This window comes from Boeremia exigua, assembly GCF_020726555.1.
Source record: "Boeremia exigua strain MPI-SDFR-AT-0100 chromosome Unknown C7974scaffold_3, whole genome shotgun sequence".
NCBI classification, from domain to species: domain Eukaryota; kingdom Fungi; phylum Ascomycota; class Dothideomycetes; order Pleosporales; family Didymellaceae; genus Boeremia; species Boeremia exigua.
Window position 1 is genome coordinate 245,223 of NW_025763520.1, and position 27,660 is coordinate 272,882.

General features: G+C 53.8%; 13 protein-coding genes across 13 annotated transcripts; 6 read left to right on the top strand and 7 right to left on the bottom strand.

The window, feature by feature from the left end:
- Positions 1-1,246: 1,246 nt before the first annotated feature.
- On the top strand, positions 1,247-2,656 carry C7974DRAFT_121287 (uncharacterized protein). The gene is made up of 2 exons (XM_046135155.1): positions 1,247-1,711; positions 1,760-2,656. Exons 1-2 carry the CDS (start codon positions 1,426-1,428, stop codon positions 2,287-2,289), a joined length of 816 nt encoding a protein of 271 aa, XP_045999795.1. The 5' UTR covers positions 1,247-1,425; the 3' UTR covers positions 2,290-2,656.
- C7974DRAFT_373103 (ATP-dependent RNA helicase fal1) lies at positions 2,598-3,892 on the bottom strand (the record flags this gene model as incomplete). Its single annotated transcript, XM_046140086.1, has 3 exons — positions 2,598-2,656; positions 2,705-3,559; positions 3,607-3,892. The coding sequence occupies 3 exons, from the start codon at positions 3,890-3,892 to the stop codon at positions 2,598-2,600; spliced, it is 1,200 nt and encodes a 399-aa protein (XP_045999796.1).
- Positions 3,893-4,165: 273 nt separating this feature from the next.
- On the top strand, positions 4,166-5,709 carry C7974DRAFT_304573 (splicesome-associated protein; the record flags this gene model as incomplete). The annotated part of the gene is made up of 2 exons (XM_046137987.1): positions 4,166-4,255; positions 4,306-5,709. The coding sequence occupies 2 exons, from the start codon at positions 4,166-4,168 to the stop codon at positions 5,707-5,709; spliced, it is 1,494 nt and encodes a 497-aa protein (XP_045999797.1).
- Positions 5,710-7,203: 1,494 nt separating this feature from the next.
- On the top strand, positions 7,204-8,638 carry C7974DRAFT_461186 (general substrate transporter; the record flags this gene model as incomplete). Its single annotated transcript, XM_046146157.1, has 3 exons — positions 7,204-7,812; positions 7,860-8,402; positions 8,450-8,638. Exons 1-3 carry the CDS (start codon positions 7,384-7,386, stop codon positions 8,636-8,638), a joined length of 1,161 nt encoding a protein of 386 aa, XP_045999798.1. The 5' UTR covers positions 7,204-7,383.
- Positions 8,639-8,937: 299 nt separating this feature from the next.
- On the bottom strand, positions 8,938-10,772 carry C7974DRAFT_306245 (major facilitator superfamily domain-containing protein; the record flags this gene model as incomplete). Its single annotated transcript, XM_046138070.1, has 3 exons — positions 8,938-10,235; positions 10,292-10,654; positions 10,718-10,772. The coding sequence occupies 3 exons, from the start codon at positions 10,770-10,772 to the stop codon at positions 8,938-8,940; spliced, it is 1,716 nt and encodes a 571-aa protein (XP_045999799.1).
- A 1,639-nt stretch (positions 10,773-12,411) lies between these two features.
- C7974DRAFT_121367 (uncharacterized protein) lies at positions 12,412-14,185 on the bottom strand. The gene is made up of 2 exons (XM_046135157.1): positions 13,785-14,185; positions 12,412-13,729 (listed from the first exon to the last, which is right to left on the bottom strand). The coding sequence occupies exons 1-2, from the start codon at positions 14,086-14,088 to the stop codon at positions 12,696-12,698; spliced, it is 1,338 nt and encodes a 445-aa protein (XP_045999800.1). The 5' UTR covers positions 14,089-14,185; the 3' UTR covers positions 12,412-12,695.
- A 464-nt stretch (positions 14,186-14,649) lies between these two features.
- On the bottom strand, positions 14,650-16,757 carry C7974DRAFT_461188 (uncharacterized protein). The gene is made up of 2 exons (XM_046146158.1): positions 16,177-16,757; positions 14,650-16,128 (listed from the first exon to the last, which is right to left on the bottom strand). Exons 1-2 carry the CDS (start codon positions 16,397-16,399, stop codon positions 14,768-14,770), a joined length of 1,584 nt encoding a protein of 527 aa, XP_045999801.1. The 5' UTR covers positions 16,400-16,757; the 3' UTR covers positions 14,650-14,767.
- Positions 16,758-16,864: 107 nt separating this feature from the next.
- On the bottom strand, positions 16,865-17,434 carry C7974DRAFT_387288 (uncharacterized protein). Its single transcript, XM_046141147.1, has one exon. It carries the CDS (start codon positions 17,252-17,254, stop codon positions 17,027-17,029), a length of 228 nt encoding a protein of 75 aa, XP_045999802.1. The 5' UTR covers positions 17,255-17,434; the 3' UTR covers positions 16,865-17,026.
- Positions 17,435-17,447: 13 nt separating this feature from the next.
- C7974DRAFT_448476 (uncharacterized protein) lies at positions 17,448-18,758 on the top strand (the record flags this gene model as incomplete). Its single annotated transcript, XM_046145670.1, has 1 exon — positions 17,448-18,758. The coding sequence occupies one exon, from the start codon at positions 17,448-17,450 to the stop codon at positions 18,756-18,758; it is 1,311 nt and encodes a 436-aa protein (XP_045999803.1).
- Positions 18,759-18,859: 101 nt separating this feature from the next.
- C7974DRAFT_469462 (heterokaryon incompatibility protein-domain-containing protein) lies at positions 18,860-20,943 on the bottom strand (the record flags this gene model as incomplete). The annotated part of the gene is made up of 1 exon (XM_046146429.1): positions 18,860-20,943. Exon 1 carries the CDS (start codon positions 20,660-20,662, stop codon positions 18,860-18,862), a length of 1,803 nt encoding a protein of 600 aa, XP_045999804.1. The 5' UTR covers positions 20,663-20,943.
- On the top strand, positions 20,944-23,162 carry C7974DRAFT_387292 (PhoD-like phosphatase-domain-containing protein). The gene is made up of 3 exons (XM_046141148.1): positions 20,944-21,160; positions 21,224-21,235; positions 21,297-23,162. Exons 1-3 carry the CDS (start codon positions 21,083-21,085, stop codon positions 23,043-23,045), a joined length of 1,839 nt encoding a protein of 612 aa, XP_045999805.1. The 5' UTR covers positions 20,944-21,082; the 3' UTR covers positions 23,046-23,162.
- C7974DRAFT_387294 (S-adenosyl-L-methionine-dependent methyltransferase) lies at positions 23,163-24,725 on the bottom strand. The gene has a single exon (XM_046141149.1). It carries the CDS (start codon positions 24,685-24,687, stop codon positions 23,209-23,211), a length of 1,479 nt encoding a protein of 492 aa, XP_045999806.1. The 5' UTR covers positions 24,688-24,725; the 3' UTR covers positions 23,163-23,208.
- Positions 24,726-24,844: 119 nt separating this feature from the next.
- Positions 24,845-27,594, top strand: C7974DRAFT_329461 (tRNA synthetases class I (C) catalytic domain-containing protein). Its single transcript, XM_046139059.1, has 2 exons — positions 24,845-26,250; positions 26,302-27,594. Exons 1-2 carry the CDS (start codon positions 24,941-24,943, stop codon positions 27,518-27,520), a joined length of 2,529 nt encoding a protein of 842 aa, XP_045999807.1. The 5' UTR covers positions 24,845-24,940; the 3' UTR covers positions 27,521-27,594.
- The last annotated feature ends 66 nt before the right edge of the window (positions 27,595-27,660 follow it).

Here is a 27,660-nt window from a genome sequence, read left to right on the forward strand (position 1 = left end):
TCACCAACCGTACTGCGAGGTACTCAGTCCCTCTGTACCTTTGTGGGGCCTAACGTCAATGAGTGAGATTCTGCTGAGTCAAACGGCCGTGTCCTTACTTAGCTTTGCATGTACGGAATGTGGATTTGAGTTCGATCGGGTGTTAGATATGCACAGGATGTGCAGCTGTTTACCCACGGAATAACTTATCATCTCCCGAGGTCTCCAGATCGTGGCTGCCCAGTAGACACCTCGGAGATGAATCTTAGGACCAGCAGCAGCGGTGATCGAAACACAATCAGGCCTTACGCCTTTTACACGCAAACAATGCAGAAGCACGATCGTTTGTAGCATAGCTTTAGTTTTCGCAGGTTTACTCCATTAGAGATGGCACACGCGGCGTTATGATCAGACCGCAGAACTAAGTTTAAACCGTAAAGATGGACACAGTTAGTCTACTTACATCTACTTGGAAGTCATTCAGATTTGGCTGGGTACGCTACGCGACGCTGAACCGGAGTATAGGGCCTGCATACATCTACCTGCATCACTAATACGCCGCAAGGTATGCCTGCAGAAACAAAGTGCGCCACACAACGCCTCGGGACTTTCTACCTATCTGCGCGCCGCAGGAAGTCGAACACCTCGTATCCTACGCGAGCGCAATCCACCCAGCAAATCACTGCCGCAGTGGACGCGCACCTCTACGCCCATAGCAGCACACTACGGCGCTGACCCTCGAAGAGCGACATGTAAAACTCACACTAGCGAAGCAAAAGAAACATCGGACTCCAGCAAACATGGCTCGTAGCATTCGTGGCCTTGTCCGTTCAGCTGCGCAACGCCGGTGCGCGTCTCGAGTCATCGGTTTGGGGGCCGAATGACCTCACTACCTACATATGTATCGACAAGCGAGAGGGCATCGCGACCCTCTTCGCGGTCGCCGGAACAGAATACGATGTGTTCGGAGACCGGATTCATGCTTCTACATGAGTCGGATTGAGGACGCATGGACTTTTGGCCAGGCGGTGACTCTGGAGCTCCACCTTGGACGAAGACACCTAAGCGCAACGAGAATGTGCACCTGAGATCATCACTGCGATGTCTGCGATGAAACCTTGGAAGCGCGAATACACTTTTATTCCAGGCACCTGTCGATGCGCATTCGAACGCAGCCCGTCGCTAGACGCCACTTGTCGATTCACCCAGCACGAGCAGCTGAAGGTAGGGCGATCGAGCTGAGTAAGCCGCGGACTTCACTCAATGCGCGGCCATTGCAGACAGCCATTTTATCCCCACGATCCAGTAAACGACCTCCCTGAACGAGAAGTGCGCAATCCCTTATCAGCGCAGGACCCGCGGTCGCATTTTCATCGACCGCACTCCGCAGTCTTGTGATGTCGTCTCCAACACCAGTCCTTTGGTCGCCTTACAAGTACCCCAACAATGCCATTCACATGCAATGCACCGAGCCCTCTAGCTTACAGACCTCTGACTGCCGTTTCGGGGCCCATGATGCGAACATTCCATTCTTGGCGCCTTGACCTGGTCTTCTTCTTCCTCTCTGCCACGACCTCTGCGTCAGATATCACGTCTTTCACCGACACCAAGTGTACACGCTCGTGGCGCGCACTGGATGCAGTCAATGGCTACCCGGAGGGGATGTGTAAGCCGTTGAACGTTACGACAGGGCAGAGCTTTCAGATTCAAGAACTGGATCGAGGCTGCGCAGGTACGACTTTAACACACTCTCTGAAACCACCTGGCTGACCATTGGAAGTCACACTGTATGGGGAGAATTCCGGCCCACTCTCCTGTTCCAGTCCGACTAAGATAGTTGGCCGTCTCGCGACTTGCTACGACTCATCGTGGGTATATTACTCGATTGACGGGTGTCTCCCACCCCCTTTGTCAAGCACCAACCCAGCGTTCATGAAGCCAACAGCGATCGGTCCGTCCGCATCGGGAACTGCGAGTCCAGCGGCTGTGCCCGAGTCAAAGGTTCATCCTGGTGTAATTGCTGGATCTGCCGTCGCTGGAGTTTCGTGCGTCGCTCTGGGGTTGACGGGAGCGTTGATGATGGTCCGTCGCCGCCGCAGACGACGTACTCCTCAACCGACGCATGAACTTTCCGAGGACCGTGCGCTCGCGGAATCAGATGCAGCAGCCGAGAGGAAATATCCTGAGGAGCTATGGGCCGACCATGCAGCAGTGGAGATGGGGCGGAATAGTCGCTTTGAAGAGAGGATGAGAGACGCGCGGCCTGTCAGAAGTGTGAATCCATCAATCCGGATATGTTTCGTGCCTTGACTAGACATTTGAAATAGCATAGTTGCATCCTAGTATCAATTAACAGTCAAGAGGTGGCTAGCTGAACAACGTATCGTCTCCATAAATCGTAATGTCAATTTGGTACTGCTCAAGGCACTAGGGTTAACTGGGTTCAGGATCTGGTCCATGTGCGTTGACTTACTCGATGGCTATAGAGCCCCTTCCTCCACCCTCGAGTTGCGAAGCGGCACTGTCTTCTTCGGCAAAACTTTTCGAACACCTTCAACGCCGTGTCAAGTCGATTATAATCAGATCGTAGTGAACTCTAGAATCACTTCGACCCTAGCTTAAGCTAGAAGATCCGCAACATTCATGGGCATCTCATCGATCTGAGTGGAGTAGTACACTGTAAAAAATTAGCACGAGCATGTGTTAAGTGACTTTCTGAACTCACACTCAATGTCGCGGAGAATGCGGACGTCATCCTGGGTGACAAAGTTGATAGCGACGCCCTTGCGTCCAAAACGTCCGGAGCGACCAATCCTGTGGATGTAGTTCTCACGGTTGCTGGGTAGATCGTAGTTGATGACAAGCGAAACCTGCTGGACATCAATACCACGAGCCCAGACATCAGTCGATATCAAAACGCGCGAGTTGGCCTGGCGGAAGTCCTGCATAATGCTGTCGCGCTCCCTTTGTGGCATGTCGCCGTGCATAGAAGAGACTGTGAAGTTTGCCTCGCGCATCTTGTCTGTCAGCCAGTCGACCTTGCGACGTGTGTTGCAGAAGATGACGGCTTGCGTAATGGTGAGTGTGTCGTACAGATCGCACAGGGTATCAAACTTCCACTCCTCCTTTTCAATCGCAATGAAGTACTGCTTCAGGCCTTCCAGTGTCAACTCATCACGCTTGACGAGAATGCGAACAGGATCGGTCATGAACTTGGTGGTCATCTCCAGGACGTCGTATGGGAGAGTCGCAGAGACAACGACAACCTGAGTCGCGGGAGGAAGGTAGCGGTATACGTCGTAGATCTGTTCGCGGAAACCGCGGTTGAGGAGCTCGTCAGCCTCGTCGAGGACGAGCATCTTGATGTTACGAGTGCGCAAATTGCGACGGCGAATCATGTCAGCAACACGTCCAGGGGTTCCCGAAACAACGTGCTGGCCATAGTCGAGCTTGCGGATATCCTCGCCCACGTTTGTGCCTCCAATACAGGCGTGGCACTGAACGTTCATGTAGTCACCGAGACCCATGATGACCGACTGGATCTGAGTCGCAAGTTCGCGGGTGGGGGAGAGAACAAGCGCTATCACGTGTGAGCTGCAGTCTATTATCGTATGAATCATCACTTACCCTGTGTCTCGCGCACTGCTGTGTCGATAACCTGGAGGATGGAAATGGAGAAAGTCGCCGTCTTTCCCGTTCCAGACTGCGCCTGCGCAATGGTGTCACGACCTTTGCAGACCTGTACAATCGCACGTGACTGGACAGCAGAAGGCGACTCGTAGCCGTAGGCGTAGATTCCGCGCAACAGGTTCTCCTTCAGATGCATGGCCTCGAAGGTTGGCGCCACCGTCACCTCCTTAGAAGTGGAAAACTCCATCTTGTCATCCGCATTTCGGTCGATTCCTTCCGCCATGATATCGGTCGTATACGTGTGATCGTGTGGTGGTGATCTGATGTGAGGTTTCAAAGCGGTGGTGACGATGCGCAAGAAAGTTTGGTGGAGCTGCGCGCGGAGACGGAGCTTCGGCGAACCGGCGAAACCATGCTAGCGCCGTTTTTCATTTATCTAGGTAGAGCGCGCTCCACCTCCAATGCGCCAGCACCGGCGCCGCTGAAGGTACTGAATCTACAACTGCCTGACTGCTGCCATACACAAGACTCATTGTCGCTACAGGCGACTGCAAGCATGCTCCTGGACGAACAGCGCCAGATCCACGAGGACCTCGAGCGCCTCGAGGATGCCATTGCAGAGCTCCTTCTTGACGACCCTCCACACGTAAGGAATTCAGCGTCGCTCTCCCGTACTTATCTAACATACCCCAACAGATTCGCGATCGTCTCGCACGTGATCACGACATCGCGCGATACCTCGCACAGCTAGAAACACAGTCCGGCCGGTTACTGGCTATCTACAAAGATGCCGAGGGCAAGAGGGAGGAGGAGGTACGCAACCTCACTCATGGCGACCCTATGGAGTCGTTCATGAAGGATATTGCGAATATCAAAGATTTCCATCGCCGGTACCCCAACGAGCCTGTCGAGAACCTAGAGAAGGCGTACAAGAAGCGGTCGCCCGAAGACCACATACAGTCGATTGCCGCCATCGATGCCATGTTCACTGGAGAGGAGGGGTTCGGTCGATTCTTCGATTTGACTACACTTCATGAACAATACCTGAACCTGTCTATTCATCAGCACGCGCGCCGCCTGACCTATCTACAGTATCTCGACCTCTTCGACGTCTTCACCGGGCCACAAAGCAGCGTTCGCCGTGACCAGAAGAAGTCAGAGCCTTATTTCCAGTATTTGAAAGCATTGCAGGAGTATCTCGAGAGCTTCATGCGCCGAACAAAGCCCCTGGAGAACCTCGATAAGCTGTTCGCCAGCTTCACCAAGGAGTTCGAGGAGTTGTGGGAAAAGGACCAGATTCCCGGATGGGAGAAGACTGCGCCATCATCGGCGCCCACAAATGGCGACGCGCCAGGCGAGGGCATCTGGTGCGCTGCATGCCAAAAGGGTTTCACCAAAGAGACGGTCTTCGAGGCGCATTTGACAGGCAAGAAACACAAGAAGGCTGTTCAGGCGAGCGAGAACGCCAGCGCCCCAGCACAGACAAATGGTGCATCATCAGACATTCAACGTTTCAAGGAGCGGGCCGTCGCTGAGCGCGAGTTCAAGATCAAGAAGCTGGCCGCCGCCATGCAGACGGAGCGTGGTGACACCAAAGTCAACGTCGAGCGCAAGCAGGGTATGACGGAGCGCGAAAGACAGCAAGAGCTTGACCAGCTATACTCCGAGCAGCCCGCAGAAGGCGCGAATGATGACGACGATGAATCAGACGGCGAGGACAAAATCTACAATCCGCTCAAGCTGCCTCTTGCATGGGACGGCAAGCCGATTCCCTACTGGTTATACAAACTCCACGGTCTTGGTGTCGAGTTTCCATGCGAGATCTGCGGTAACTTCGTCTACATGGGACGCCGCGCTTTTGACAAGCACTTCAACGAGCCGCGCCACATTCACGGCCTGAAGTGCCTTGGCATCACCAATACGACGCTCTTCCGCGAGATCACCAGCATTCAAGAAGCAGAAACCTTGTGGAAGAAAATCCAGAAGGACAAGAAGAAGGAGAAGACAGCGGCGGACAACGTTGTCGAGATGGAGGACACAGAAGGCAACGTCATGCCTGAAAAGGTCTACCGCGATCTGGCTGCCGCCGGCATGCTCTGAGCAGACACCGTGACTCGAGTTTACCCTTATACCGGGCCAGGCAGTGGCCTTGGGATCCTTGGATAGCTATTGTTAAGTCGACGCAGAACAACCTTTATCATCGACATCCGGAGCTCTCAGACCGCGACAACATCGCTCTGTTTGCCGAAGACAGTCATGTTGCGAGATTACAGCCCCCGTCACCCATAGTGGTGTACGACGTGAGCGTTTGGAACTGAAATGTTGGTATTGCGCTGGAACATTGTGATCATCTATCTAAAATATATCCAGAACTATCAAGTAATCATCTAATCATCCTCGGCCACCGAGCTCGTTCTTTGCATGCAGCTACTCGGGCTATGTTGCTGAGCCTGTCTCGCAATCGTATACGCGCTCTCGTTCTGTTGGGAGGACGGAGTAGGGATGCTCCACATCGTTCGTGGATTCTGTAGCGCCCACTTGCATTTGGAATGTGTTGGAAAACTTGAATGAATCACGACTGATACAAAATACTATAACCTTCTGTGTACCACTGCTAACACGACTTGGCCCACAGTCAGAGATAAACGCACATATGCGAAGCCAGAATGTAAAATGCCCTAGTCAAGGTCAATAAACGCCATGCAAATCCCACACAGAACGATACCCGCGGCAATCGGTACTTAACCTTGGTTACAGTCTGCACAGCAGCCAATCAGCGCCTCGCAGCCACAGCTACATAGCCGTCGTGAAATAGCTCCCGTGTCTCTACGCCCATCATGTCTCAGCGCCTCGTTACCACTCCCTCTTCGACGATCATCTCGCCGTCTCCCATGCGAACGCATCGGAGTCGCTTCCGTGGCATATGAACCTCCTGTTGTCGCCGCGCAATGTCTCTGCGCTTTCACGAAGCGAGGACTCGCGCGAACCGCTTCTGGTAATGGTTCTTTCCCCGCATTGCGCTAGGCAGGATGCGTGCAAGCGTACTCCGGCTACCATCGTGTGAGCTTGAAGGTCGGTGTGGTCGAACAGCTGTGGATTACGATGGGAGAGGGGTTGTGGGAGAGACATACCCAAGGTTGAGATGAGAACGGGATGGCGGATCTGCTGGTCGGTTATACAGCGTGTGTTTAAGACTGACAGTTGTGCATGGTTGATCGGCGTGCAGTGCAGTGCAATAAAGAACCATTTTTCAAGACTGCATTGAACCTTCTTCTAAAGTCAGTTCTGAATTTGCTTACAATTGCAAATATGGGCCACGAAGGTGTGGAGATGAAGGGCATGCCCTTGAAGAACTTCTTCGTTTGTTTCTGCCTTTCCCTCGGCCAGATATGCTTTGGGTAAGCCACCAGTCCTTCCTGCAGACATCCTGGACAAGAGGTTGGGTTTCTGTACTTGCAGCTACGGGGAACCACGACTATAGTCGACGAGTACTGACTTCCAACAAGATACCCGGCCTCAGTCATCTCCGTAACCCTCGGTCAACCCTCTTTTCTCGCCTACATGGGTCTCCTTGACCCCGTCACCGGTACAGTAACAGGCAATCTCCTCAATATTGCAGGAGCTACAAGTGGCGTCTTCCAAGCCGGTGCAGCAATCGGAGTTATCGTAACTGCCGTCGTCCTCGATCGCCTTGGTCGCAAGAACAGTTTTTATGTCAACGCCATCATTGGACTCTTTGGCGGCACCTTGATCGTCAGCGCGCAGAACATTTCCATGTTCCTTGCTGGCCGCTTCTTTGCGGGCTGGAGCAGCTTCAGCTTCCTGGTGCTGACTCCGGTGTACACCACTGAGCTTTCCCCGCCTCAGTATCGGGGCTTCTTTGTGGGCCTCAACGGGGTGTTCATTGCCACTGGGTACTCACTCGCTGCTTGGATCGGCGTCGGTTTCTCGTTCCATTCGAATCCAGTCACCCAGTGGCGAGGTCCGCTGGGCTTGTATCTCATCTGGCCAACGCTCCTGATTGTCATAGCCTACCTGTCACCAGAGTCGCCCCGCTGGCTCATGCTACAGGACCGAGTCGAGGAGGCAAAGCAGGTCATCTTCAGACTGCATTCGACAAAGGGAGACGACACGTTCGCGGCGCAGGAGTTTGAGGAGATCAAGAGACAGACGGCGATTGACCAAAAGTTGGAGACATCCTGGGTAAGTTCTCGACCTGAATTCCTGAACAGCCATCTGATGTGATGTAGGTCTCCATGTTCACCAAGGCATCTTATCGTCGGCGTGTCGCTATTACTTGCCTCTACTGCTTCCTTGGCCAATCGACGGCTATTCTGGTCATTAACAACTACGGCCCTACGTTCTATGCAGCCCTCGGCTTCGACGTCAGGCAGACGCTCTTCTTGACAGCAGGATGGGTATCGGTCTCAATCCCGTTCTGTCTCATCGGCGCCTTCTTATCAGACATCGTCGGTCGTAGACCGATTATGTTAATCGGTATCGGTGGTTGTTGCATCTGCCTGATAGTCGAGGCTGCCGCAGTTCGATACTTTGAGATGGATCCAACCAGGAAGGATATCGGTGCGCTCGGCGTGGCGGCTCTGTTCTGCTTCAACGCCGTCTACCAGCTCGGTGTTGATGTGGGTGGCAATGTCTTCTACAGTGAGGTGTTTCCCAACCACATCCGATCGAAGGGTGTGGCGTTGGCGAACCTGGTCCTTGCCTTGGCCGATCTTGTCTATCTGCAGGTCACTCCGTACGCTTTCGCCAATGTTGGGTGGCGTTTTTTCCTGGTAAGTATGTTGATCTTGGCTCTTGGGCAACATCTGACACTGTGCAGGTCTTCATTGTCATTTCTGGTTTAGGATGGATTGTCTTGTATTTCATACTTCCCGAGACCCGAGGTATGCCGCTAGAAAGTATAGCAAAACTTTTTGGAGACGATCCGGCTACAATCGCAGCGCTCACCGAGAGCAACGCCGATGAAGTGCGAGTCCACAACATGAAGTCGGAGACGGGCGAGGTCTAACTGTGGGCTGAATGACTCAATTAGCAAGCAAGGTAAACGATCTGTACTTCGTAGGGAAATGCATGTCGATAGGTTTACAATCTATTGCAACATTATCGAATACGAAACAAATTTTCGATTCGCTATGCAAGAAATGCTCACATGCCCGATGGCGATCAAACTCTCATAAAAGCTGTAAACTGTGCCCCCAACGCCGAACAATGCTGCAGATTTTGGAGAATCGGGTGATGAATTCCCCGTCGTGGACAATGCGTTAGTCAACACTGGAAAGCCTCCATGAATTCCATTGCAAACAACCGTTACCGCACCGATCCGATGACCGAGATGTCGTCGATCGCATCCTCGTGTTCGTCATCGCGACGAACGACCTTTTTGAGCCCATTGTCAATTTCAACTGGACCAACATCCTCCTTCGGTACCCAGATGAGTTGGACGACTCCGAAGACAGCCATGAGCGTAAGGCCAAACCATGCAGTAGCGCTGCCACCGATGGAGTAGATGGCACCGACGAGAGGGCAAGCGATTGTCCTCGCGAGGCAGCAGGCAGACATGGCCAATCCGTTGACACGACCCAAGACCAGTGGTGAAGGAACCGCGTTCTTCATCAGAATCAGAGAGCATGGGAACACAATGATACCGAAAAATGCCTGTAGAAGAAGCGTGAGGTAGACTCCGGGCGAAATGAACTCGTCGGGAAGAGCGCTGATGAAGGGAATGATAACGTAGCAGATGGGGTAGAACAGGACCATGTAGAAGAACGACTTCCACACACCAACGTGCTCGACGAAAATGGGAAAGATGAATCCCTGTACAAACAGTGCAATGAAACCGTTGATGGCCAAGAACGCGCCGACATCGTGGAGAGACATGCCGAGACCACCACGGAAGTCAATACCGCGGGTCGTCGGCTCATCCAAAATGTAAACAGGAAGAATACTGATGAAAGCCATCTGGTGGAATGCGAAGATGGACATTGCAGCAATCATCATGACGACTGTCTTGTTGAAAGTTGCACGTGGCTTGGGAGGCGGTCCACGACTGGGCAGAACATGGTGGGGGGTGACCCTGATGGAGTGCATGGTACCAAAGGACGAGCGACGGATGTCGAAACGCTGGTCGAATGGTGCTGGCATGCCCTCTTCCAGGAAAGACGCGCGCTTGCGAATGTGACGTATGCTGCCTGCTACTGACATGGAGTGCAAGCGTTCCCTTGTCAAGCTCACAATGGAACCACGAGGTTCGCGCACTGAGCCGACCATGGATCCTCGGACACGTCCTGGAACCTCGTGTGGTTGTTGAGGTGGTAGGAGACGGCTCCTCTCATTAATGTTGTCGCCGTACGTGATGCCCCCATTCTGGTCGGGCTCCTCTTCACGAACCAGGGTCTCCTCCAGAAAGAACATGCCCTGAACGATGGCCAGAACGATACCGATAGCGGCGACGAGGTTGGGAAGGAGGTATGGATATTTTCCGAATAGACCATCCTTAGCGAATGCGCTGGGGTAGAAGACGGCTGGCTGGGCAAGGAAACCACCCATGGCTGAGCCGATGATGCCTCCCAAAGTCCAGACGAAGGGCTGTGTAGCATATGCGCGTGCTGTAGCTATAGTCAGTACTTGATGGCAGTTTCATGTTGTATAGGCGCTCTCTTACGTTCGTGAGCTGGGTTCTTGACCATCTCAGCAACCATGGTCTGCATAATGGCAACATTTCCGTTCAAAGCACCGCCGACGAACCGCGCGAGCAGCGCGACCCAAAAGGTACCAGCCATACCAAAGACGATACTGGACATGGCAACGCCGGCCAGACCAATCAACGCGACCGGTTTCCTGCCATAGACGTCGGAGATAGACCCCCACAGCGGCGCGGTGATGGCCTCAGCAATGGCATAGGCGGAGACGAGTAGTCCAGAGTAGAAGGATGCATCACGTTCATGAATGCCCAAATCCTGTACCATCACGTACGAGTACGCGAGGATGGAATTGAACGCGAGGGGCTCAGAGAATCGGCATATTCCTAGCCGCGGTCAGAAAAGTTCCCATTTGTGATGACATCACCGCGTCGAGCAGCAGCACCCACCGATGATGATGAGCTGTTTCGTGGGAAACGGCTCGTCCTTGGGGTCGAGAGGCATGGTGACGGGCCTACTGGTTGTTGATGAAGAAAGAAGAAGGGCCGCCGCACATGGGAAACGGAAAGGCAATGGCAATCAAGGTTTGGCGGTAATTGAGAATCAAAAGGCGGAGCTTGCGGCTTATCAACGCTAGGGTCTCGTGCCGAAGAACCTCCATGAACTGAAGTCACCACGTGAGAGCCTCTATTCTGGCCATATGCAAGTTGAATCAGTTTAGCGCAGAGCGCCCCCGTTGTGCAACGAAAAGGAGATAAACGTGCCGTGCACCCTGTCAGTCGAGGTTGCAGGTTCGCTTGTTTTGCGCGTAGTTTCAATGGCTGACAACCGCCGCCTTCTCCTACTGGTTGCTATCAATCACGAGTCAACTCAATCGCAGCGACAGTCCGGTGGTACGCTTGAAGACCCTTCATTCGGGGTTTGACAGAAAATGCCGCCTTGCAACGCCCCGGGCGAACTTTTGAGCTCTCTCCCGTGGCCAAACACGGCGTCCCGTCCCCCTTGTCGCCATCGCCAGACGTCATCCCATTGAAAACCGGGTTTGCCAAGTACAGCATCTGTTGAGCAAAGCCCTGCATCTTGAATCCTGGGTGGCTCTCACCGTAACTTCGCTCGAAGCGCTCATGCTTACACGGTATATGCATCACCTGCCGCGCTGCCATTTGCGATTGATTGCTATTTGTTGACTTCTTTACCTCTCGGTCGCTGTTGCCGTTTCGAGCCCAGCTTGATGGTCGCAATGAACACCGTTGGATTGCAAGCGTTCTTTGCTAGCAGCAAGCTCGAATCGCTCCCTACCCAGCGTATCGGCGGAAAGCGCGAGTTGAGGAAGGTAGGATCAGGATCAGGTCCATTCCGTGGATGCTACTTGTGGCGCGGTCTGCGTCACATACGTTCATCTCAAGAAAATCGACACGCGCCCCGGTCACGATGATCGTGTGTGTCTGAACTCAACATTCTTGTTCAACCGTCCAATGTGCGGTGAACATGGCCCATCGCCCACGGCAAGGTATGCAGCCGCAATACGTGCTTGCAGTGCGTCTGCGGGGTGTGGCTACGGGGTCCAATCAGCTAGCGCCATCGCCGCGCAAGCTGCAGCATCTTGAAGTAGACTTCGCTGAACGGTCCATCGGCTTAATGATGGTGAGCTGCAGGCTGCGCTAACCTGTGCAGCAACCAAGGCTTAAGCCACACACGTGATTGCGTGAGCAGTCCTGGAGGCTGGAGCTCTTGAGGTGGGGTGTCAATTATCATGAGCGCGCAGCTCCGGTCGTACATTCCTATCCTGTCGTCATCAACATCAACATGCACATCACCGAAGGGCACTACGCGAACGCGGCCGTGCTGAAACACGTCCATGGTGCGAGGCTGGGCTTCTAAAAAAGCATCGAACAGGCACTTTCCTCCGCGGAAATTGGATTTTCGACTTCTAATTTCGCCAGCCTGGCGATCATCTCATCAGTCCCGATACATCTCGACTTCAAGGAATCTCAAAATCTAGTGTTTCTAGTCCACATTCTGCAGAGGTATTAGTATAGCAGACGCACTTCATCAATTGACAATGATCAAATCCGTGGACCTGGACGCTGGGATCGGTAGATCAGTCTAACCGTGATTGTGAGCTAATTACAGAACACAGCATGTATGCACTGGCACATCTGCTGTTGACACGGATTCCGTTACCCATTTATTCTCTGGAGCTTCGGCCTTCAGCACTAGATGGGCCTGGTTTGGGTCGGTGAGCATACACCTACTGACTGCGGTATTGCCCAAAGCAGATGTCGGTGACCTGTGCTCATGAGTGAAGGCGGGATGGCCCTGGATGTTCCGGTCGTGCATTGTTGACCAAGGGATATCACTAGTCTCCTGCTGATGTCAACCCAAACTCCCGACCCATTTGGCGATTTTGATCTGACTGGGGCGTTTTCAATTCCCCTTCCCATGTTCAATGGACAATCTGATCTTCTCCCTCTTTATCGCCCTGTTTTGTTCATCTGACCAATCCGCTTTCCAGAGCCAGAGCCAACTGCCAGGCTCGATGCCATAAACGATACCGAACGGTGTGTTGAGCGCGTTTCTCAAACCGATCTGCAGCGACTTAGGAGAAGCGTCTCCAGGACGTGACATGCAGATCGACAGTCTGCCGGTTCGCCTTTCCACCAGCATGGTCAAAGTGTACATGTCGTCGCGGGTGTGAAAATAGTTGGATCGCAGAATGAAGTCACCATCCGCGAAAGTATCAATAACACGGAATCTCACGGTATTGTCGATAACTACTGGAACGTCGGTGCCGTACATATGATCGACAAAGCTTGCTGAAGGTAGATCCCTGAGGTTGTGGCATCCGATACCGTGGTATACACTCCGCCAGTCTCCCCTAGTGGTGAGGTAGCCAGTCCATGCAGTGTTAACAAAAAATTCAGGGCTTACGGCTGCCATCAAGCAACTCGGCGGAGAGTCCTTCAAGTTGTCGGGCGATGATGGGAGACCTCGTGCTATCTGCGATGCCAGTGGGATACTCGAGGCTGTTGGTGGATTAGAGGTGCCCTCGAAATCCTCACCGATGGTTCTTTCACCATGGAGGGCTGCCCGGAGCTCCAGACAGAACGAACCGACTGCAGCATTGGCCAATGCATGCTGCATTACCAGCGACTCTGAGCAATCTCGCTGGGTGATAGTAGAGTTGAACCACTGAACGTCCTCTAGACGTGCAAAAGGCTCCTCTGACTGATAATCATATCCTGCATCAGACAGCGCGCCAATGGCAAAGCACAAGCTGGCGGTTTGTGCAGAAAGCCACGCTTTTGTATCGAAGCGACTTGTTGGATCCGTCGTGAATTCGAACCACCTGCTATCATCGGTCTGTGATCGCAGTAAAGAAGATGGATACTCCTGTCTGCTGACCAAGGCTTTGCACTGATCATACATGGTTCGAAGGTCTAGAGGTGCTGCCATTGTGTCTTTGCGCTGGGTGTCAGCATCTAGGTAAACTTTTCGACGGTTTATGACGCTTACATCCAAACACTGCGACCTGTGGTGGATAGTCTTCGACGACAGTCACATTTCGAAGTCCATTTCCAGGTCGAACGACACGCATGCCTGACATCCCACCTTTATTGACTATACGGCTCTTCCTTATGCCACCTGGCTGTGGTGTTTTCCGGATTCGGGTGCTTTCTTTAACAATGGTGCGCCATAGGATCCACTCATCAAAAACCCAGTACGTATGTCGGCAACTATGAGCGAAGCAAAGAGCGGCTTCGGGCGAAAGGTTTGTGCTGATATGTCGAAGGACCTCTAAGGGTAGTTCGCTCAGCATCAAGGCAGGACGAAGAAGAATTGGGGTCGAGTATGTCTAAGAACGCCAGGTTGGAAATTGAAAAGAACGCAATCTAAGAATGAACTGGCAGAAAGGAAGGAAACGATCGGTGTATCTCAGCGCCGTTCAGGGCTACTCTCAATTCTTATTGTCTATTACCAAGTCCCGGTTGCAGCGGACAGCTCGACCCTAGGTCACGTTTTCCACCGCCCAGCAGGATGTATTGCGAGGAGAGTCCACTTATGCGGGCCTTTTAGCGAAGCCGCATTCTCGCCGCATCGTATAATGCGTCAAATCTTACACAGCGCATAACAAAGGTGCAGCAATGCGCTCCGCCTGACTCAGCCACTCGTGACCATTCGCCAAACTAACCACAAAAAGACGGTTTTCGCGAGAATAGTCAGGTTTACGCGATGCGGCGGCCGCTTTCGAGCTCTTGGTGTTCTAGAAGACCGCTTGTGGCGTTCTCGTTAAGGTGCACTTTCGCGCACAGCGTTGGTGGACAAAGGCTTCCATGGTAATCGGGCTAGAAGTTTGTGGCTCACGTTAATGCATACTAAACGAAGTTCTGCAGATTCACAGCCTCACACGATTACTGAACGATGTTTCTCATCGAATCGATTGTTGCTGATATTTTGCAATGTGCACAGCCCAACGACATGTTGTCTGCCTATCTAAGTCAAAGCTTCCTGAACACTGGGTACAAATCTCCGACCTCCATAGGGACAATGCCAAAGCTCACATACGAATCGATGTTCTCTGGTTCGAGCGCAACGAACGCCAGGCCGGCGTTCTTCTGTGCGCTCTTGACAAAGAAGCTACCAGACGGCAGCGTCACCTCCTGGGTCAATGTGTCGGTTGTCACAGTGTTCAGGATCGCGCCCTCATAGTAAGAACGTCCAAGGCTTGAAGAGGTGATGTTGTAAACCTCAACTTCGCCTTTGAAGCCCTCCAGCAAAGTCTCAACCTCAAGACCAGACACTCGGAGGCGCTCAGCAAGGTCAGACCACGCGCGAGGAATAACATAGCCCTCAGGTCTCGCAACAGTCTTATTCGGCGATGCGGGTGTGGTGGAGGCAAACTCGACGGGGATCTGCACAACATCGCCGTTTCGGACGTCCACCATAGTCCATGTGCGGTTCGAGTAGGAGGTATAATCTGTGACCACGACGGGCTCCTGGCTCGCGATCACCTCGCTGATAGCTCCCTCGATTGTGTTGTATACCTCCTCGGCCTGATCACGGGCCGTCTCGAGCACACCAAGGATCATCTGCAGCCCACCAAGAGTTCGGCGTTTGAAAGACTGGTTCGCAATACCGATACCCCGTGTCTCGAATAGGAAAGTAATCGACTGTGTCAGACCCATGGCATTACGACCGATCTTCGCATCAGTGCCAGCCTCTTGAAAGCGGACTGGGTTGGCTGACCGAGATGCAGTCACGTAGGGTTCGCCGCGCAAGCCTTTCGACTCCAACGATGCACCAATAGCAGGCGCAAATACGCTCTCAGCGAGTTCACGAATTGATGGATGAATGTTCAAATTCTTCGCGGCACTGTACATGCCGTCTGCAGCGTTGCTGTAGTTACCAGCATACCTGGTGCGTGCACCATACTCGTGCATATCGATAGCAATGTGCGGGGCGAAGGTACTAAACCACTGCTTGATGTCTCGAGTTTGTTGACGAGCAAGCTTGGTGTGATCGCGGTTGGGATCGAAGTTTGTCGCGAGTGTGCGCTGGAAGTAGGCGTTTCCATCCGGATTGTAGCGCGGCAGTACAATGATCTCAAGCTTGTCGAGGAACCCGGCAGCCCACGCCGGGTCTGCGTCCATCGCACCAAGCAGCGCAAGAGTAGCTTCATCGCCAGCTGGCTCGTTGCCGTGTACGGAACCCTGGATCCAGACTCGTACTTTGCTCGATGAATTCGAAGCCCTCGCGAGGCGCACATATGGGAAAAACTCGCCCTCCTCACTCAAGAAGTCGGCATTGCCGTATGTCGCCCATGCTGCGTTCTTCTGTGTAAAACTCAGGAGGAAAGCGTCTTGAGTTTGTTAGGAATTAACTTCTTTTGCATATCTTTGGAACTTACCCAAATCTGCTGGACTAGTTGCACCCTCCGTACCCTCGGTCCACCCAGGAGCGAAGGAAGCGTTTGGCGCAAACCCAGGGCTGTATAACGTGACATTGGGCGCCGGAAAAGCCCTCTGTTCCACGATCTGCGAGTCGAACTGAGTCACGACATGGTTCTCGCCATATTTCGTGCCCTGCGCCAATGCAGTGGCGGCGAAAAGCAGTGCTGAGAAGGTTGCCATCTTGGGGACACGAGCTTGGCACGTACTCTCTTCATCTGGCGCATCCACGCCCCTTTATCGACTGTTGCCATTCTTTTCCGCGATACTGTCGTCGATCAGCTTCCGATCTCGGTACGTCACTCCAAGACCGATCCACGACCGTTGAATGGCGTGCCAAGTGCCAAGTGAGGAGTCTTAACCTCTACCTTCCTCTTCAGGTGTCGCGACGCGTCTGTCGGTAATGGTTTGTCGGCAACCTTGAGGATAAGAACGGCATTGTCCTGATTGTGTTCCTTGCTGTAGTGCGAGAAGTGGGGGATGAAGATACAATGTCGGTGTTTTGGTTGCAAGAAAGATAGCGGCTGAGGTTGGAATGCGGCTGAGTGTGCTCGGTGGTCGCTGGCGCTATTCTCCGCGGCCTCATCATACAACAACTCCCTGACACGATGCACATTTTTTAACAATCGTTTTGTGTCTAACTACTCACATAATTCTACGTCGATTGGTAGGCTACACAAAATTCACAGCTCTTATGGAGTGCCCTTGCAGATGTGCGCCATGCGGTCGCAAAAGGAGACATTCTGCTGGAAAGTCAAGGCAACACCACCGTCATCCTTGCCGATTCAAGCCTTCAAGTAAGCTTTCAGCTCACCATGGATCCGACTCCAGGTTCCTGGAGACAGTCATGAACGTGTCAAGACCTTGAGTGGTCGGAACAGATCGACTTCTCCATGCCCAGGTGGTACCCCGGATTCCACCCCGCACCATTATTGCCCCGAGAACCCGGCGCAGGTCCACAACAAGCCACACTTGCCACAAAATAGTCGTATAGCCCGAGACCATTGAGAGACGTGCATGGGACCACTCGGAAAGCATTCGTAAAGTACTGATCTACACATCACGAGGCTCAATTACTGCTATAGTAAGGCTGGATTTCCCCGCAGATCAAATTCTCCCGAAATGCCGTATTGTTAGTTAGCATGTCATCCGGGTGAATTGCCAGCGACCTGGTCGAGTATATAAATGAAAGTTGAGTTTGATAAGGGAGCGACTTGCAACACCGTTCAACATGAGGTTCTTTCCGTCATTGCTCGCGTCCTTGACGCTGGTTTCTTCTCTTGTTTCAGCCATCTCGGTCACATCAACCAACTCTTACAACATCAGTAACGATGTAGAGGGCTCGGTCCGCCTGAACGGCCTCGCTTTTCAACAGAATGCGCTGACAACCTTTGGCAACTACCAATATGTTGCTTACTATGCAACAGCCACAGGCTATGGCAAGCACTACGTCAACCTTGGGCGTCGCCAGATCTCCCCTTCGATTGGAGCGTGGCAGTCCTTTGCTTTTACGGACTATGTCCAGCAGACACTTGACGAGCACAACACTATCTCAATGGGAATCAGCGGTGATGGAAAGATTCATCTATCTTTCGACCACCACGATGTCCCCATCAACTACCGCGTGAGCAACACCGGTATCGCCAAAGACATCCCCTCGACATGGTCCGCCTCGGCTTTCAGCGCCGTCCAGCATTCTCTACCAGGTAGCACTGGGCCCTGGACGCCGCTGACTTACCCGCGCTTCAAGCGCATCGACAATGGCGACCTGCTGATGGAATTCCGCATCGGGCAATCTGGCAGCGGTGACTCATGGATCCACCGCTATTCTTCAACCTCTGGTCTCTGGTCAAACGTCGGCAAGTACCTGCAAGGTGAAGACAACAATGCCTACATCAACGGCTTCACCAACGCCGTCGGCAAACTCTTCGTCTCCTGGACCGTCCGCGAGACGCCTACGCCTAGCACAAACCACGACTTCTACTTCGCCTACAGCGAAGACGCAGGCCGTAGCTGGAAGCAGACCAATGGCCAGTCCGTCGCGCTGCCCATCACCCCCAGCACCCCCGGCATCAAGGTCTACAACATCCCCCAGAACAGCGAGATCATCAACCAGGAAGCCCAGTGCGCTGACGACAAGGGCCGGTTCCACGCCCTGATGCGCGATAACTCCACCGGCACCAGCAGGTTCTACCACTACCTGCGCACCACCGACGGCACGTTCAGCAAGACTGCCATCAATGCGCCGGGCCTGTCCACGCCCCCATACTTGGCGTACCGCGGCAAGATCGTCGCGGCGAAGGACAGTGTTGTTGCTGTGCTGCCTGATGCGCCCAAGGCGACTGTGCAGCTGTGGGGCGCGACGGCGGGTGGCAACTGGGTGGATTGGAAGAAGTTGGGCGAGATCACGAACATGGCTGGCGAGCCATTGGTGGATGAGGAGAGACTCAAGAAGTTTGGTATTTTGAGTTTGTTCGTGAGGCAGGGTGGACCGTTTGGGACGAGGAAGGTGCAGGTATGGGATTTTGGGCTGAGTCTTTAGAGTATCACGGATTGTGGCTGTCTCTGGAGGTGGAAATACAGAGTGCTTATATACTGCAAGAGATCTGTACATTCAAAATGTTGGCTCCTTTGATACTTGGCTTATACGAGAATGATCGGTTCAAGCTTTGTTCCGTCGTAGGCTTCTCCATGCATGATGCCATGGATGTATGCATCGCCAACGAATTCGTACCGACGTACAGTGTCAAGAGGACTACTCTTCTGATGGACCTGACGTAATATATAGGGTACGTTTCCTCCAGGTATGAGCACCACTACATCACCTTTCCGTGCCTTTGCAGGTATCCAGCCGATGTAGCCTTTACAGGTAACAGCACAGCGCCGACCTATCGTAGTCATTCTTATCGCAAAATCGAAATCCAAAACCTCGACATCCTGCTGCTGTAAGACATGAGGATCGGACAGTGGGAACCAAGCACTCCACTTCTTAAAAGTCGCATCATCTTCGTGCAGCAACGGCCTGCACCAGCTCTCTGAATCAAAATTGCCACGAGTACCACCGCAAAGCGTGCGCCAGAGAACCTCTGACTTTGACTTGTATGGTCCACTTGAACTATCGTACCCATCGAGCAGGTTCTTGAGTGCGTCCACTGCCTGTCTTTGCACATTGGGTTCACTCCCTGATGTTTTCGTAGCAGTAAAATCTATGATACTGATTGAGTCCAACACGATAGCACTCGTCACTGCGTCCACTGATTCGTATTTTGCGAAGTGAGGTTGGGTGTCTTGGCTTGCACGGAAGAGGAATCGCACTGATGCAACACGGACGGAGAAAAGGCTGTCTTCTCCCTCATCATCAGAAGCAGGAAAGTTGGGGACCCAAGTAGGAGTTTCCATGTTCCTATGGAGTGGTTCATACGGAAAGCTTAGGAAGTCCAAATTCGTTTTTGACGCCACCAAGGTCGTGTTCATATAAACTTCATTGAGTGAGCAGTTGTAATCAACGAGTATGGAAGTCCGGAAGCTATCACTTGCCATGCCAAGCATCCCATAAATTTTATCGAGTGGATCGAGGCAATTACGCAATTTTAACATGTTGATAATGCTCAACAAGTCGTGCTCCTTGCCCTCGCGTTTAGCTATCTGCCAGGTTCCTAGCGCATTATCAAGGACTTTGGAGATCTTCATTGAGCCCGTGTATTCGGAAAGCAGTTTAAAGAGTTCCGGACAGCAGAGAACGTGGTGGTAATCGCAGTATATGGCGAAGCCCACCAGCACGTCAGACTTAACCTCATGGTGGCCACACATGAATACAACACGCTGGGCGAGCACGAATTCTTGAACGGTCCAAACTCGCGACCACCAAGGCGAGGCCAAAAGCCGTATAATCGAGTCGAATAATGGGAGGGAGTGGACATCGAACTCATGGGAGTTGATGCTTTGCTCTGACGCTGAGTCCCAGTGGGTATCCGGGTGACTCGCGATGAAGTCGACGAGATTGATAGCGGAATCACAACCCTTCCAAGTCTCTCCTAGAAACGCGATGACGCACCATGCTTGCGAATAGATCCGGTGCATTTCAAGCACTTGATGTGAGCGCTCGTTGAGATTGGCTTGATCGATGCAGAGAGCATCGACCCAGAGCACGCGCTCGCGGTCTTTGCGAACATGTCTGAGGATTGACTCGAGGCTACTGTTGACAAGGAATTCATGGCCTTCGAGCACGATCGATGCCGTGTTGTCGGCATTTCCCAACACATACGAGAGTGCTTCATATGAAGGATTGTCATCAAGAGACGCAACGCTGAATGTGCAGATGATAGGATCTCTCTCTGATCCACTCAGATTTTGGCCAGGATTTATTTTGTCTGATGGTTGTAGATGGAGAAGGCGAATATGCCGCTTCGTGTCGTTGAGGGGTGTGTATTCGTACGTCGAGTCCATCAGGCCGAGTAGAGACACCTTCCGTTCCTCGACAGCAAAAACGAAAACCCAATGTGTTCTTTGATTTGATTAGTCGAAAACTACGATAACGACGCGGTCATAGTTGAGGTGTTAAAGCAGAGGCACTGAAGCCTGAGCTGACTGCGCCTCGTGGCAGCTTGCGTTGCCGCCAAGACAGGGCCACCACAAGTACATTCCAGAGGTCGTCAGGGAATTCAGCACTCGACACTATATTGGGAAATTCAGATGGCCAAGAAGGGTCGCTGTGAAGGTAGACGGGTCTCGATGGCGGCTTCTTAGCGTGATGATGAACGACGTCACTTTTGGGAGAGCTCGGAGCAGGAGCCATCGCGATCAGGAGCTCTTTCCGCACCAAACACCAACGCCGACACGGCCAAGCTACGATTCTGGCTAGCAGCCATGGCGTCCGCCAGCGATGTCTTCACCGTCGTTAGTTCGCTTGCTTTACGAGTGAGCATTTGGATCTTCTTGCGATGGGTGAGCTCTTCCGCGCAACACAACCGCCAACCGTTGCTACCGATCGCTAACCATGTGCTGTAGATCCCCACCACAGTCAGTGCAACCTCTGCGTAGGCGTATCTCGCCCGCTGTATGACTGACGAAAGCTTCATAGGTCGTTCCGCCGCTTGCCGCAGCCCTCACTGCCGTCTACATACCCTCCTTCTTCGTCAGCTTTCAGGATACAGCCGAGTACAGGGTTATTTCAGATGAGCTGGACATCATCGTGAAGGACACGATCGAACGCGACTCGAGCGCTGAGGCTGAGCTCATTGAAGGCGCCGAGGATGGTCCCCTGGAGGAGCTCGACGTACAGGAGACAATACAATATGAAGAGAGGCAACCCAAGATCATCAGGACACTCCTCACGGGTCTCCCAAGCCCCTCGTCGGCGCTATGGAGCTGGATCACGTTCGGTATCAACATGGCCCTGATCGCTATGGCTCTGGACGTCGTCTACCGTGCACCTCTCCTTCACGACTGCCACAACGCGTCGTTTGGGCGCATTGGATATGTGTCAGACCACAGCGCAAGGGTGCTGGTCAGGGAACCGTATGCGCACGACGTCAAGGTCTTGTACCGATCGATCGACGAGTTGAATCGCTCTTGGATGCACAAGACGCTATACGCTTCTCAACCCGGGCAGTGGCTGACGAACGACACCGACTTCACCTCCGTTATCGACATCGACCACCTGCGTTCCGATACTCCATATGAGTACGTGATTAACACATCGAGTGGAAATAAGACCGGCATCTTTACCACTGCGCCGCGCCCTGGACGTATCTCAACCTTCAAGGACAACAAGTACACGTTTGTCCACTCGAGCTGTATCAAGCCTCGTGTACCATACACACCGGTCCAACATCCTCTCGAATTCCCAGGCATGAAACACCTCGCGGACTGGCTGCGCGAGCTGAGGCCGTACTTCATGCTTTTCCTCGGCGACTTCATCTATATTGACGTTCCGCACAGACAGGGCAAGGAGGCAGAGACTTACAGGCGCGAGTACCGCCAGGTTTACTCGTCCCCGTCGTGGCCTGCAGTGAGCGACAATCTGCCTTGGATTCACGTCATCGACGACCATGAGATCCAGAACGACTGGAACAGCAACATGACGGGAGTAGCAGTCCCTGCATACGACGCCTTTACGCACTACAACGCTGCCGCCAACCCGCCTGCTCACCGCGAGGGAACCACCTACTTCTCGTTTACCCAGGGCCCAGCAGAATTCTTCCTTCTCGACACACGTCGATACCGCAGCCCCGCCAACAAGGATCCCAACGACCCCAACAAGACAATGCTCGGCGCCACCCAGCTTTCCGACCTACTCGCCTGGATCGAGAAGGAGCCGCCACGCGGCGTGCACTGGAAATTCATCGTCACCGGTATCCCCTTCACCAAGAACTGGCAATTCGGCTCCGAGGATACCTGGGGTGGACACCTTTTCGAGCGCCAGCGCGTCCTCGAAGCCGCCTGGCAGCACTCGACCACCCATGGCGTTGGAATCGTCGTCCTCTCCGGCGATCGCCACGAGTTCGCCGCCACTGCTTTCCCCCCACCCGTTGGGTCTCGCTGGCCGGTAAGTGCCACCGTGCACGAGTTCAGCACCAGTCCGCTGAGCATGTTTTACCTCCCTGTCAGGACGTACAAGGAGATTGATGACGAGGATGTCACGATCAAGTATTTGCCCGACGGGAATAGCAAGTTCGGCGCTGTCGAAATCACGACGCCGGTGCATGGCGAGCAGAGCCATTTGAACTATAGGCTGTTTGTGGACGGGGAAGAGGCGTGGACACATCTCATCTCGACGCCGCCGAGTAAAGACGGAAGCCACCGGGCGCGGGACGCTGTGTGGGGTTGAATCGGGAGACTGTAATCATGGGCCATATCGCCTGGTGGCGCACTTGAGGGTTATGTACGGGTTGGTTTGTCTTAGCGATTTCCTTAGATCGTAGCAGAAGCAGCTTAGATGCGCGCATCTGTCACTCATCCATAAATATATGGGTATCTCTCAGCTTCATCAATTATCCATACCGCTTCCGCGCCTTCTCCTCGTCCGCAGCGGTCCACTGCCGCGGCAATATCGCAAACACGAGATAACTCGTGTGCGTCTTGAGCTCCGGCTCAGTCCGATGCACCAACCTTCCCTCCTTGAACAGCGGCCTCGTCTCCGCATCCCGCTTCGCCTTATCCAGCCTGTCATGCTTACTAGGCGGCAGGTTCTCCTTCCCCTTCGCCCCCTTCCCCCCCTGCGCGCCCTGCCCCTCCTCACCCCTCTTCCTAGCCTCCGCGCGCCGCAACACCTCCTCCTGCTTCTCGCGCTGCAGCCCGTGGAACACGGCCGCGCGCCCCTCGACATCGCGCAGGCGCTGCACCGCCTCGGTGACGCTCCCTGCGCTCGCGTTGCCGCCGCGCAGACCCTCCTCCGCGAGCCCCACGCGCTCCCGCCGCACTTCGAGGCGCTTGGCTTGGATCTCGACCATGTCGATTTCGAGCCAGCCCAGGGTGCGCAGGGCGGCGACGGTCTTGGTGACTTGCTCGATGCAGGGGGAGAAGCTGCATATGCGGACTGCTTTGCGGGGGTTGAGGGGCGAGACGAAGGGGGTTTCGGTTTCGGTGGTAGACGCGGAGTCTGGTTGCGCGGTGCGCGTGAGGTGCTTGAGTGCTTGCCAGGGGGCGGGAAGGTCGAGGAATATAGCGTCTGCGTCGGGGCTGGTGGCGTCGTCGAGGTTGAAGCCGTTGGCGTAGACGTCGCGGTGGGTGACTGTGACGACGGGGTCTAAGCCGTGCTCTACGATTTCGTGGTGTAGTTGTTTTGCGCGCGGCTCGTGGTATTCGAAGGAGTACACGCCGCCTTGTCGGGGCGTGCGCTTGCGTTTGGTGGGCGCGGTGCCGACGGCGTCGAGCTCTTCTTGCATGTCGGCTGCAATGTAGGAGGTGGTCTCCATACCGGGCGCGCCGTTGTAAACGCAGCGCACGGCTGCGTGTGTGAAGGAGCCGCTGCCTGCGCCGGCTTCGATGAGGTGGTCACCGGGTCGGACGCGCAGGCGCTGCAGGATGTAGCTGTAGTCGGGGGTGTAGACGACTTGGGTTCGGTGGGGGAGAGAGAGCGTCCATGTCTCTGGTGTAGGCGGTACTAAATGCGCAAATCCACTACTGGCAGTCGCAGCTTTGACGATGTCTTTCTTCGTTTCTGCAGCGTCTGTCGTGGATGTTTCTGCGCCCTCATCTTTGCCGTCTCTCTTGCGCTTCTTCGCCCTGCCGCGCGACCCGGTGTCGACAACTGATGCAAGTACCTGCGTCCCCCATGGCTGGTCGACGAGTGTGCTGTGAGGGAAAGAGCCAAAGCGCGTGTTTTCAACCTTTCCTACTGCATAATCCGAGTCGCCGTTTGGCGCAAGAACAGCTGGGATGAGATGATCGCGTCGCAATTGCACTATTCCAAGGCTATTTGCCGTGGAGTGTGTCCCAGGGTCCAGGAATGGAGAGATTACAGGCGCCATTATTCACTGTGAATGCTTGTACCAAAAGCACGCTCATGTGAAGCTCGAAGAATAATTTTAGCGGGGAGCTTTCGGCGCTGCAATTGGCGGGGATTGCCAAGGCTGACACGCCCGAAACCTCACCAAACGGACACGATAGCTGCAGCGACCTGAGTCACCCAATTCGCCATTCCTGCAGCTCCGACTCCACTTTGCTATTCCCTCTTCGTTTGCTTTGTCGTTCCTTTCTTTGCTGTACGTGACCGTCTTCTTGATGGTATTTGCATTTTGCTCTTTGTCCCGCAGAATCCTCACGCCCACTAGCTCCCCGCTCCTGCATTTGAGGGCCAACTTCAAACACAGACCCTTGCAGCTGGTATTCCGGGCCACCATGGCGACACCAGCACGCACCCAGCCGGAATGGAAGGAGCCCAAGTCGGAGCATCCAGCGAAATTGAAGGTCTGGAACTCTTTGACAAGATCGAAGAACGACTTTGTTCCTATCGACCCCGAGGGCAAGGTTGTCAAGTGGTACAGCTGCGGCCCCACCGTGTACGATGATGCCCATCTTGGACATGCACGGAACTACGTTACCATTGATGTTTTGCGGAGAGTGTTGGCTGGCTACTTCGGCTACAACCTTCAATTCGTCCAGAACATCACCGATGTTGACGACAAGATCATTCTCCGAGGACGCCAGCAGCATATCCTGGGACAGTTCAAGACCGAAAACCCAGTTATATCAGCCGACGTACTGGTGACGACTGTTGCAGCATTCAATGCCTATGTAAAGAAGAACCTGCCATTGCTGAGCCCAGAACTGTCGCCTGAAGACTTCAACAAGGAGTCGGCTGAGAAGTATGCCAACGTCATTGCTGGCAAGTCTGAGAATGGTACCACCGCTCCAGGTGACAAGGAAGCGAAGATCAAGATGCACTTGAGGACCGTGGGCACTGCAGCGACAGCATTGTTATCCCCCTCGAAGTCCACCCCAGAGGATGTTGAGCTGTTCTACGCAGGCGCTGAAGACGTTCTGCTGCCATACCTGGACTCAGTGCACGGCTCAAAGATCGATGCCAGCGACCACACGGTCTTCACAAAACTTACCCAGAAGTACGAGGCACGCTTCATGGAGGACATGAGGAACTTGAACGTCCTCGACCCAGATGTCGTGACCCGAGTCACCGAGTACGGTGAACAGATCGTCACTTTCGTAGACAAGATTGTCGACAACGGCTTCGCCTACAAGACCTCAGATGGTTCAGTATATTTTGACATTGACAACTTCGAGAAGATTCCGGGTAATCACTACGCGCGCCTCGAACCCTGGAACCGTGGAGACAAGGGTTTACAGGCGGACGGTGAGGGTGCTTTGTCACAGACAAAGACATCCGAGAAACGCAGCGAGGCCGACTTTGCCTTGTGGAAATCGAGCAAGCCCGGAGAGCCCGCTTGGAAATCACCATGGGGTCCTGGGCGACCGGGCTGGCACATCGAGTGCTCAGTCATGGCCAGCGACGTGCTTGGCAAGCAGATGGATATCCACTCGGGTGGTATCGATCTGTGCTTCCCTCATCACGACAAGTAAGTTCTCACGATTCGATAAATACATTAAAGCTCGCTAACACCCACTAGCGAACTTGCACAGTCAGAAGCTCACTGGTCGGGTGACAAGGGCGGTCACCAGTGGGTGAACTACTTCTTGCACATGGGTCACTTGTCGATATCTGGTAGCAAGATGTCGAAGAGTTTGAAGAACTTCACAACCATCAGGGAGGCACTAGCGCGAGGGGACTGGACTGCCCGCAGTTTGCGCATCATCTTTCTGATGGGAGGATGGCACGATGGGATTGAAATCACCGACACTATGCGCAAGGCTGGAACAGGTTGGGAGAGCAGTATCAGCAACTTCTTCTACAAGGTTCGCGACCGCGAAGCGAACCCTATGATCGGCGCAACTGGCAAGGAGGACGAACAAATCCTGAAGGCGTTCGAGACCGCGAAGGAGAAGGTTCACAGCGCACTTGCGGATTCGTTCGACACACCGGCTGCGACACGTGCGATCTCAACATTGGTCACAGCCTGCAACTCTGCTGAACCAACAGATTTGTCTGACAGTGTCGCTTTCGACGTCGCTCGCTACATCACTCGCATGGTCCGCATCTTCGGTCTTGATGGCTCAGCAGATCCCTATGATGGCGGCATCGGCTGGTCAGGCATCGATATCCCAACAGAAGCCAAGGAGTTTGTGTATGCCGCTGCTCGTGAGCGCGACGAGGTCAGGAAGCACGCCGTTACTGGCGACCTTTCGAGCGAGGTTCTCGAATCCATCATCGCACAGCACAAGTCCGCACAACAGCAAGACATCAGCGCAATCCCGTATGCCGAGGCCCTCTCCACATTCCAAGAGAGTCTTCGAGATCTGGCCGGCAGGCAAGCACCAGCCAAGGACTTCCTTGCGCTCTGCGACGCGCTGCGCGATACCCACCTGTGGGACCTCGGCATCTATCTCGAAGACCGCAAAGACCTCCCTTCGATGGTGCGACCTGTCGACGCCGAGCTGCGCTTCGCACGTGAGGAGAAGGAGACCATCGCACGCCAGAAGGCTGAGGCCAAGGCCCAGCGCCAGCGCGAGGAGGCCGAGAAGCAGGCCAAACTAGCTGCTCAAGCAAAGATCGACCCCAAAGAAATGTTCAGGACAGCCGAGTACAACGCCTGGGATGCCGATGGATTGCCGCTGATGGATAAGGAGGGGAAGGAGCTCTCTAAGGGTGCGAGCAAGAAGGTCAAGAAGGAGTGGGAGAAGCAGAAGAAGCTCAACGATGAATATCTGAAGAGCGCTGGTGCGGCTTAGGCGCGCTGTCTCTTCGCCAACTTTTCACGTAGAGTGGGACAAATTCTAAAAGCAAAGTTCAAGGTTGTGAGAGCGTATTCAGTCGATCCTTCTTCGTGCGAGGCTGAGGTAGGTGCCGTGACATGCATAAGCCCCGCGCC

Coding starts and splice junctions, on each gene's coding strand:
- C7974DRAFT_121287 (XM_046135155.1), top strand. CDS start 1,426: ATGCCATTCACATGCAATGCACCGAGCCCTCTAGCTTACAGACCTCTG. Junction 1,712..1,759: donor ACTGGATCGAGGCTGCGCAG/GTACGACTTTAA, acceptor GACCATTGGAAG/TCACACTGTATGGGGAGAAT.
- C7974DRAFT_121367 (XM_046135157.1), bottom strand. CDS start 14,088: ATGCTGAGCGAACTACCCTTAGAGGTCCTTCGACATATCAGCACAAAC. Junction 13,730..13,784: donor ACAGGTCGCAGTGTTTGGAT/GTAAGCGTCATA, acceptor CCCAGCGCAAAG/ACACAATGGCAGCACCTCTA.
- C7974DRAFT_461188 (XM_046146158.1), bottom strand. CDS start 16,399: ATGGCAACCTTCTCAGCACTGCTTTTCGCCGCCACTGCATTGGCGCAG. Junction 16,129..16,176: donor AACTAGTCCAGCAGATTTGG/GTAAGTTCCAAA, acceptor AACAAACTCAAG/ACGCTTTCCTCCTGAGTTTT.
- C7974DRAFT_387288 (XM_046141147.1), bottom strand. CDS start 17,254: ATGCTTTCCGAGTGGTCCCATGCACGTCTCTCAATGGTCTCGGGCTAT.
- C7974DRAFT_387292 (XM_046141148.1), top strand. CDS start 21,083: ATGGCGTCCGCCAGCGATGTCTTCACCGTCGTTAGTTCGCTTGCTTTA.
- C7974DRAFT_387294 (XM_046141149.1), bottom strand. CDS start 24,687: ATGGCGCCTGTAATCTCTCCATTCCTGGACCCTGGGACACACTCCACG.
- C7974DRAFT_329461 (XM_046139059.1), top strand. CDS start 24,941: ATGGTATTTGCATTTTGCTCTTTGTCCCGCAGAATCCTCACGCCCACT. Junction 26,251..26,301: donor TGCTTCCCTCATCACGACAA/GTAAGTTCTCAC, acceptor AACACCCACTAG/CGAACTTGCACAGTCAGAAG.